Raw genomic sequence first — 9600 nt, 5'->3', positions numbered from 1 at the left:
ACTGCAACCGCCGCCTCTCGGGTTCAAGTGATTCTTCTGCGTCAGCCTCCCAAGTAGCTGGGACTACAGGCGCCTGCCACCACACCTGGCTAATTTTTGTATTTTTGGAAGAGACGGGGTTTCACTATGTTAGTCAGGCTGGTCTCGAACTCCTGACCTCAGGTGATCCATCTGCCTCAGCCTCCCAAAGTGCTGGGATTACAGGCGTGAGCCACTGCACCCTGAGCCACTGCACCCGGCCTGTATCAGTTATACTTTCTGCAAAGGCATTTTCAGGAATGAGAAGCAGAACCTGGACTGCAGCCCAAGCCACCACGAGAGGCCAGTCTTTGGGGATGGTCTTTCAGGACGATATTTGCGGGTGGCCCAAGGAGCCCCAGGCAGTTCCAGAGGGAGGAGGTGGGAGGTCCTGTTTCCAGAATCTGTCCACCCACGAGAAAGCAGCAGGGGTGGCTGGGTTCTGCCTTGGCCACAATGAGAGGAGAAGTGTGAGCAGGACTGGGCCTTGGGCGTCTCCCATAGGAGACTAGGAGCTGCAGGGAGAGCTGGAGGGGATGATGCAGGTGTCACTGGGCCTTGATGTTCCCCAGGGCCGTTTGGCAGTGAGAAGAGGGAACTGGAGCCCCAAGGCTGCCGCTGATGCTGCTCGCTGACATTTCCGTTCATTCAGTCACTCAGGATCTATTGAGCACCCACCCCGTGCCACCCACTATGAACAGAACACCCAGAGATCCCTGCCCAGACAGACAAGTTCTTCCCATCACATGTTGGGGTGATAACTGTGATGGAGAAAGAGAGGAAGAGCCAGCGGTGCCTCCGGCTGGGGAGGCGGGGCAGACCTCACCGAGGTGGTGACATTTGAGCCCCAGCTGAAGGGGTGCCAGGGCAAGAGTGCCCAGGAAGAGGAAAGAGCCTGGAGGCAGAAGGCTGACTGAAGAAGAATCTGGAGGCTCGGGTGGCTGCAGCAGAGAAAGCAAGGGGGTGGGTGGCAGGACGTGAGGTCAGAGGAGAATGGGCGGCACCCTGTGGCTCACAGATCCTTGAAAGGGTTTTGGCTTGGACTGAGCAGAACAGGGCCATTGCAGATCAACACGCACTTTAAATGATCAAAACCCCCATCTTTCTCCTGGGAAGGAGGAGGCCAAGGCAGGCTGTGTTTCTGACTGACACGGGGGAGTCGGGGAAGTCGTAAACAACCCTGGAGAGAACAGCCAGGCCTGGTGAGTCACTCCTGGGAGTGGCTCCTCTCCACCCTGCCACGCAGCCGGCAACTGCGGGCTGGGCCTACCCTCTGGTGGCCATGCTCCCTCCGCACCTGGCCTCTCTCTGTGGCATGGGGGCGGCCGTGCCCCTTGGTGGCGATGAATGGGAGTGGAGCTGGGCTGACTGGGCAGGCAGGGGCTTGCCTCTTGCTGACTAAGGCAACCCTGGAGGGGCCCGACCATGGGGCAGGGACCCAGTTGCCATCTCCAGAGCCAGGATCATTGGCCGGGCTGGGGAATTAGGGCCCCTGTGGTCCTGGCACGCCTGGCCCGTGAGACTGTACTCTGCACGACTCCTCCAGGTGGCTAGGGTCACCGGAACTGGCTCGCTCCCCTCTGCCAGTTGCTGGAGGTCCGGGCACCAGGCCACATCTCACCTTCCTGCCAGGGTTAAATATTAGTGGGAGATTATCAGCGTGGGCCAGGGGAGGGAGAGGGGGAAATTCAACTCTGTCTCCTTTGCTGGAGCCGCCAGTTTCTGCAAGCCCAGACAATGCCGGTGGAAGAGTTTGTGGCTGGCTGGATCTCTGGTGAGACATTTTTCTTCCTTCTGTCACATCACACCCAATGGTAGGTCACTCCCTGGGGAAGATGGGTGACATGGGAGGAGTGGAGACCAAAGTCTGAGTTCCGGCCTGGCAGGAGGATCACTTGAGCCCAGGAGTTTGAGACCAGTCTGGGCAACATAGGGAGGCCCCTGTCTCTACAAAAAATCAAAAAACAGGCCAGGCGTGGTGGCTCAAGCCTGTAATCCCAGCACTTTGGGAGGCCAAGACGGGCGGATCACGAGGTCAGGAGATCGAGACCATCCTGGCGAACACGGTGAAACCCCGTCTCTACTAAAAACATACAAAAAACTAGCCGGGCGAGGTGGCGGGCGCCTGTAGTCCCAGCTACTTGGGAGGCTGAGGCAGGAGAATGGCGTGAACCCGGGAGGCAGAGCTTGCAGTGAGCTGAGATCCGGCCACTGCACTTCAGCATGGGCGACAGAGTGAGACTCCGTCTCAAAAAAAAAAAAAAAATTCAAAAAACAAATTAGCTGAGCATGGTGGCTCACACCTGTAGTCCCAGCTACTCAGGAGGATTGCTTGAGCTCAGGAGTTCAAGGCTGCAGTGAGCTATGACTGCACCACTGCACTCCAGCCTGGGTGACAGAATGAGACCCTGCTACAAAAAAAAAAAAAAAGACAGGGCATGGTGACTCACATCTGTAATCCCAGCACTTTGGGAGGCTGAGGCAGGAGGATCACTTGGGGTCAGGAGTTTGAGACCAGCCTGGGCAACATAGGAAGACCCTGTCTCTCTAAGAAATGAGAGGCTGGGCCCTGTGGCTCATGCCTGTAATCCCAGCACTCTGGGAGGCCGAGGTGGGTGGATCATGAGGTCAGGAGCTCGAGACCAGCCTGGCCAACATGGTGAAACCCCCAACTCTACTAAAAATGCAAAAATTATAGCCAGGTGCAATGGTGGGCGCCTGTAATCCCACCTACTCGGGAGGCTGAGGCAGGAGAATCGCTTAAATCTGGGAGGTAGAGGTTTGCAGTGAGCTGAGATCACACCACTGCACTCTAGCCTGGGCAACAGAGCGAGACTCCGTCTCAAAGAAAAAAAAAAGAAATAAGAAAAAAATCAGCCAGGCTTGGTGGCACAGGCCTGTGGTCCCAACTACTCCAGAGGCTGAGGTGGGAGGAGCTCTTGAGCCCAGGAGGTTGAAGCTGCAATGAGCCAGGATCATGCCACTGCACTCCAGCCTGGATAACAGAGCAAGTCCCTGTCTTTAAAAAAAAAAAAAAAGTCTGGGTTCCCTGGAGCACCCCAGAGCCAGCTGTCCCCAGTCCTCCAGGGATTGGCCGATGGGGAGAAGAGAAGGTGCAGGTGGGAGGTGCTGCCTCTGCCTTCCAAGGTCACTCTGCCTGACACCTGCAGAGGGCGGGAGAGCCAGGTGAGCACCCTATACCTTGAGCCCTGCTCTCCAGACCCGCCCTGTGGAGCTCACAAAGGAAGCTCACCTTTGGCCTCACCTGCTGTCCTGAGCTCCCTCTGGGCCTCTGCTCTACCTGGCTGTGAGCCACAGTCCCGGGCCCTGAGGCCTGTTGTGCTGTGGTCCCAGCCCAGCTTCTGGGTGGCATTCCTCTTAGGAGAAAGAGAGGGACGTTCTGAACCTGCCTCCTGGGAGTGCGACCTCCCCTAAGCTCCAGAACCAGCCTCCGCTGTGGAGGGCAGGGCTAGCAGTGGGCAGGTGGAGGGGAGGGGAGAAGCTCCTCCACAGGTGCCCGGGCATGACCCCCATCAGGGCCCTGCAGTTCTGCGTGGCCAGCTGGCAGCAGGGCCTGCTCTGGATCCTGGCAACAACATTATGAGTTGAAGAAAAAAAAGAGTAAAGCTCTCGGAGAGGCAGGGACCTGGGTGATTCGCCCAGAGTCCCACGTCTCATAGGCAGTGGGATCCCTGGGTATGGGCTCCAGAGAGGACACATACATCTTTGGCTGGCTCTTCCCTCCTGGGTGTGCATCCTCAGGTGGGGCCTGGGGTCTTACTCCCTTGTCCCAGTGCCTTCCTGGCCCAGTGCCTGTGTGGAGGGGGTGTCGGGGCAGCTGGAGTCTCTAGAGCTTGGCAGGAAGGTGGCTGCACGTGTCTAGGACAGCGCTGCTCTCCTTCCTCCTTTCTAAACCCCTCTTTCCTCTTGGCACAGACTTGCTTCCTGGGCCTGGCACGAGGGCCCTCACTCATAGCACCTTCTTGTCACCACAGGAGCTCTGGGCTTGGTCCTGGGACACCCCTTTGACACTGTAAAGGTGAGTTTAGGAGAGGCACCAGAGGAATGGAAGATCTCACCTAACCCAAATGTCAGGGTGCCCTGCGATCAGGCCTGGCTAATCTTGCCTTTCCTGCCTCTCCTGCTGGCTGGCATCCTGCTTGAGGGGGCAGAGGGAAAGGTTGGCCCACCTGCCCATCCCGCCACCCCACCTGCCCTGTTCTCCCACCCAGGTGCGACTGCAGACCCAGACCACCTACCGGGGCATCGTTGATTGCATGGTCAAGATTTACCGCCACGAGTCTGTGAGTGAACCACTCCTTTGGGGTCCTCCCACTTTGGGGGAGGCATCTGGGGCCATTGGTACCAGCTTCCTGCTCCAGCAGGGTTCTGCCCCTGGAGGAGAGAAGACCATGTCTGGGATCCTTGGGGGCCCTGGGTGGTAGACTGGCACCCCAATGGCTCAGCTTCAGCCTGTCCCCACCTGTCCCCACCTCCCTGTGGCAGGACTTGGGAGCAGTTTCCAGCGAGAGGCTGTCTTTCCAGGGCTGGAGGGGACAAAAGGGAGGCCCCATGGTGCCTACTCCAGTGCCGCTGTGTCTCTCTGCAGCTCCTGGGCTTCTTCAAGGGAATGAGCTTCCCCATTGCCAGCATAGCTGTGGTCAACTCTGTCCTGTTTGGGGTCTATAGCAACACCCTGCTGGTGCTGACGGCCACCGCCCACCAGGAACGGCGGGCCCAGCCACCCAGCTACACGCACATCTTCCTAGCAGGCTGCACCGGGGGGTTCCTGCAGGTGAGGGGGGCAGTGGGTGGGCACACACAAGTGTCATAGGGATGGTCATGTCGATCTGTCCTCTCCCGCCCTGCTCTGGTGACCCACAGCCATGGAGGCACAGGCCTCCTGGAGGGGAACAAGAGGCCTGTGCTGTGGCTTTCCAGGCTGCAGGCCTTTGGGGGAGCGCTGTGGGGAACGGAAGAGGCAAAAGGCAGACAGAGCTGGTGGGCAGTATCAAGAGAGTGCTGGGAGAAGCAGCCTGGGCCACTCGCTCCAGCTGACAGGGCTTGCCCTCCTCCAGAGGGGTCTGCCAGACTCAGAGCTGTGGGGAGCCCACTCCCCAAGGAGACCTTTGACCCTGGAGAACTGCCAGCCCCCCGCAGAGCTGTGAGCCCAGCCCCTCTGGCCAGGTCCTGATGAGATCCTGACACTGCCCCGGTCCCGCCGGCTCTACCCTTTGCCTGCAGCGCTTGAGTGGCCATGACCTGGGAGCCTCACCTGAGGCCCCGGCCCAACAGGGCATTGACCATTAAGTCACTGCCGTCATTTGGGCTTTAGGCTTTAGAGGGGCAGATGAAGGGAAGAGGGACCAGCTGCCGCCAGTGGGAGCCGGTGCTGACAGGCGCCTGTGAACATAAGCAGGCACAGGGTGCACCCGGTACCCACTCACAGCCCCGCTGCCAGCCAGGGTCGCCCTCTCCTGGGCGGCTGCCCCCAGTTCCCTGTCACACTTCATGGGGCAGAGAGCAAGGACAAAGGACAAAGTCAGGCTGCTCCTTCAAATGAATTAATGATTAATGAGACCCCCGGAGGCCCTGGCTTTTCTTCTGCCCCTTCTTGTGCGAGGTGTCACCTATAGGTTTCCTGAGCCCCACGAGCCACATCCCACAAACACAAGGAAGAGAACCGAGGCCCTCAGCTAAGTGGCCAGGCCCAGCTTCTAAGTCACCCTGCCCCCTCCAGCTCTTTGGAAAGCAGAAGTGGGGACTGTGAGGGCCGCTGATGGAGCCTGGGTTTACAGTCAAACCTGTGGCTTCCGTTTAACAGAGTCTTAGAGGAAAAATGTGTTTTAGTGTGGAGTGGGAAGAAGAGGCAGGGATTGACAGCCTCTGACAGGCACAGATGTTGCCCTGGGCTTGGCCAAAGCTGACCTTCTGAAATAGCATCTGACATTCCACCACCCCCGTGGGGCTGTCTGTCACCTGGCATCAGCCTCGCCCTGTCCTCACCCCCAGGAGCTCAGGGCTCAGAACACCACCTGAAGCCCTGAGCTCAGCCCTGCCAGCACGCTCTGGAGGGTGGCACAAGGCCCCATCTCCCAAGGGATGGTCCCCAACCTACGACCCTTCCTGCCAGGGCCAAAGTAAACAAGCAAAGACTTGGCCTGCCAAACCCTAAGGACCAGCACCGGAGGTGACTGCCAGCCCCCATCGCCATCAGCCATCTCCAGGGCTGAGGAACTGAGCCCATGAACCTGTCACAAAACAAACGAGCAAAAAACACATAAGTCCCTCCTAGATAGGCTAGTCTCAACATGGACTCTGACTCTCACCTGGACTCCAAAAGCCATCTTGACCTAGTGGCATCTCTGACCCAAACCTTAACTGCCCCCATCACTCTCTACATCCCCCCAGCACTGACCCTCACCAGGACCCCAGCCCCAATTCCATCCCAAATCTGTGTAGTGTCTGCTTCCGCCGATGCTAAGAGCTCTAGCACTTGCCAAGTCGCCCCATTACCCACCTTCCCACACTCAGAAGCCACTTTGGTGGAACGCTAATGGGAGGGAGTCTTGCCTCTCCAGAGGCAGGAAGGGCTGGCCCCGTGCCCCCGGGCCTCTGAGAAGTGGGTGCAGGAGAACAACACTCGCAAGGGGACCTCCTTCACCCGGGAGAGGGTGGTCTCTTTGCTATTTCACGGTCACAGGCTGAGTCCTTCACTTGCCCCTGCTTACTGTATAGATATGCTCACTGCCGGCTTTAGGGAGGCCAGAAACCAACCTGCTCCTGCAAAAAGAATCCAGGCTTATTCTGAGTGCCTGGTGCAGGCCAGGCAAGTTGGTCACTGTTGCATGAGGAGGGGGCAGTGCCTCTCGCTCTTGGGCCTGATGCCAAGGGAGGTGGCCTGTCCCCATCGCATGCAGACATCCTGGCCATCCCAGCCACACATGCACGTGAGAGGCTGGGCACTGGCAGGGCTCCTGAGGGACTGGATGATGCGGTCCTCTGCCTGCATCCTTCCTCTTGTGAATGTAAGGAGCCAGTTCCCAGCTCAAAGCCCCACCCGGGGCCTTCATGTTTCGTCCCCAACAGGCCTACTGTCTGGCTCCTTTTGACCTCATCAAAGTCCGGCTACAAAACCAGACAGAGCCAATGGCCCAGCCGGGTAGCCCCCCACCTCAGTACCGGGGGCCTGTGCACTGTGCAGCCTCCATCTTCCGGGAGGAGGGGTACCGGGGGCTGTTCCGAGGAGCCTGGGCCCTGATGCTGAGGGACACCCCCACGATGGGGGTCTACTTCCTCACCTATGAAGGGCTCTGTCGCCAGTACACACCAGAAGGCCAGAATCCCAGTAAGTAAAGTGGCGTGAGAGGACGGGGGACAGAGGTGTGTGTAGCAGGCAGGGTCCAGCGGGGACTGGAGAAGGAGATTAGGGTCTGGGGAGGATGCTGTGTTCTTGGTTTGACCCCTGCTCTGGGCTCCCTCTGCCCCAGGTTCAGCCACAGTGCTGGTGGCAGGGGGCTTTGCAGGCATTGCTTCCTGGGTGGCAGCCACGCCCTTAGACGTGATCAAGTCCCGGATGCAGATGGATGGGCTGAGACGCAGAGTATACCAAGGGGTGCTGGACTGCATGGTGAGCAGTGTCCGGCAGGAAGGACTGGGGGTCTTCTTCCGGGGGGTCACCATCAACAGTGCCCGCGCCTTTCCCGTCAATGCTGTCACCTTCCTCAGCTACGAATATCTCCTCCGCTTGTGGGGATGAGACCTGCGGCAATGCCAGTAGCTCCCCATCAGGCCCACGGCCCGGAAGCCAGTTTGAGATTGGAGGCCAGGTTGAAAATCTGCAGCTTACAAATCAGTGCAAGAGGCTCAGCCCTTCCTAACCAAGGCACCTCCCACCCGAGCAGATCTAGGCTGGGCAGATGCCTGCAGGAGCCGGAAGCCAGGGGGCCTGGGCAGCCTCCCTGTGTAGCTGGCCTTGACTCCTTTGCCTCCCATGTCTGTGAAACAGGGAGCATGAGGCACAAGTGAGCTGGCAACATCCCAGCCCCTGTCCTGTGCCTTCACCTCTTTTTTTTTTTTTTTTTTTTGAGATGGAGTCTTGATCTGTCGCCCAGGCTAGAGTGTGGTGGAGCGATCTCGGCTCACTGCAGCCTCCGCCTTTCCACCTTCCAGGTTCAAGCAATTCTCCTGCCTCAGCCTCCCGAGTAGCTGGGACTATAGGCGGGCGCCACCACGCCCAGCTAATTTTTTGTATTTTTAGTAGAGACAGCGTTTCACCATGTTAGCCAGGATGGTCTCAATCTCCTGATCTTGTGATCCGCCCACCTCGGCCTCCCAAAGTGCTGGGATTACAGGTGTGAGCCACCATATCCAGCCGCCTTCACCTCTTAAGGAGATCTGAGACTCTGCTTCTGAGAGTCCCCGCTGCCTTCCACCTCCCTGCCTTTCAAAGCTCTCTCCCCTATGACGCAGGATAACCCTATGTCTCCTCCGGCCAGAATCCTTCAATGGCTCTCATCACCTTCAGGAAAAGCCCAAACTCCTTCCACCTTCCAGGTTCCTCCCTCCCCACGAGGCTTTGTTCTCCTGGGGTTGCTTCCTGGCCCCTGAACAAGCTGTGCTCTCATTGCCTGGGCTTGGCTAGCAGTGCCCGGCAGGGTGACTCCACCATTCCCTGGGCTGGCCCCACTCTCCTCCCAGACCCAGGCTAAACCTGGTCTCCTGGTCCTTCCTTGACTCGCCTCCCCACCTGAGGCTGACTTTGGGGTTCCCAGACACCCCACCCGCACACCTGCCTTGGTCATAGCACTTGCCTGCGCTTCTTCAGAGTCGTTAATTCGCTTCTCGGCTTCCCCACTGGACTATGAGCTCCCTGAGGTCAGGGATTGCGCTTTGGATGGTTTCCAGCCTGAGCTTCGTGCTTGAACAGATGTGTGCAATAAATGCTCATTAAATGTTGCGACTGTACTCCTGACCTGTCTCTCCCACGCCAGCCGCCACACCTGCTTTCTTGGTCTTGCCACACAGATTTCTGTTGAACCTCCCAGCCCCCATCTGCCTGCTCAGACCCATCTCAAGGTCATCTGCAGTGGAGGATGCTGGGAGTTGGGGGTCTGTCTGCTTTGCCCACTCCCAGCCGATGGCACTTGTTTTCTTTTTCTTTTTTTCTCTATTCTTTCTTTTTTTAGATACAGGTCTCACTCTGTTACCCAGGCTGGAGTGCAGTGGTGCCATCATAGCTCACTGCGACCTTGAACTCCTGGGCTCAAGCGATCTTCCCACCCTAGTCTTCTAAGTAGCTGGGGCTACAGATGTGTGCCACTGCGCCTGGCTAATTTTTTATTTTTATTGTTTGTAGACAGGAGGTCTCACTATGTTGCCCAGGCTGTCTTGAACTCCTGAGCACAGACAGCCCTCCCACCCTGGCCTCCGAAAGAGCTGGGGTTACCGGTGCGAGCCACTGCCATTTTCTTTATCCATCTCAGTTGCTCAGTGGGAATTAAAAATTGGCTGAGAGGGTTCTTTGAACTGACAACAAAATTGAGCATCAAGGGCCATTTGTACCCACTAATGTCCCTATCT

The 9600-nt window shown here is 57.9% G+C and overlaps 1 protein-coding gene across 12 annotated transcripts; it reads left to right on the top strand.

The window, feature by feature from the left end:
- On the top strand, positions 1-8977 carry SLC25A45 (solute carrier family 25 member 45). 12 transcript variants are annotated; one of them, XM_010363922.2, is made up of 10 exons: positions 1-399; positions 671-981; positions 1135-1220; positions 1738-1832; positions 3556-3656; positions 3955-4057; positions 4251-4322; positions 4628-4813; positions 7108-7366; positions 7509-8977. In XM_010363922.2, the coding sequence occupies exons 7-10, from the start codon at positions 4296-4298 to the stop codon at positions 7775-7777; spliced, it is 741 nt and encodes a 246-aa protein (XP_010362224.1). In that variant the 5' UTR covers positions 1-399; positions 671-981; positions 1135-1220; positions 1738-1832; positions 3556-3656; positions 3955-4057; positions 4251-4295; the 3' UTR covers positions 7778-8977. The 12 variants fall into 12 exon arrangements, with proteins under 12 accessions (XP_010362224.1, XP_030773619.1, XP_010362222.1 ...); XM_030917759.1 differs by lacking the exons at positions 1-399; positions 671-981; positions 3556-3656 and having other exon boundaries at positions 1016-1220; positions 1738-1792; positions 4014-4057; positions 7509-7648; positions 8279-8977; XM_010363920.2 differs by lacking the exons at positions 1-399; positions 671-981; positions 3556-3656 and having other exon boundaries at positions 1016-1220; positions 1738-1792; positions 4014-4057.
- Positions 8978-9600: the final 623 nt, after the last annotated feature.

Source organism: Rhinopithecus roxellana, chromosome 15 (assembly GCF_007565055.1).
Source record: "Rhinopithecus roxellana isolate Shanxi Qingling chromosome 15, ASM756505v1, whole genome shotgun sequence".
Classification (NCBI taxonomy): Eukaryota; Metazoa; Chordata; class Mammalia; order Primates; family Cercopithecidae; genus Rhinopithecus; species Rhinopithecus roxellana.
Note: the sequence above shows the minus strand (reverse complement) of the source record. Positions and strands in the feature narration are given on the sequence as shown.

Coding starts and splice junctions, on each gene's coding strand:
- SLC25A45 (XM_010363920.2), top strand. CDS start 1,756: ATGCCGGTGGAAGAGTTTGTGGCTGGCTGGATCTCTG. Junction 4,058..4,250: donor ACCCCTTTGACACTGTAAAG/GTGAGTTTAGGA, acceptor TCTCCCACCCAG/GTGCGACTGCAGACCCAGAC. Junction 4,814..7,107: donor GCACCGGGGGGTTCCTGCAG/GTGAGGGGGGCA, acceptor CGTCCCCAACAG/GCCTACTGTCTGGCTCCTTT.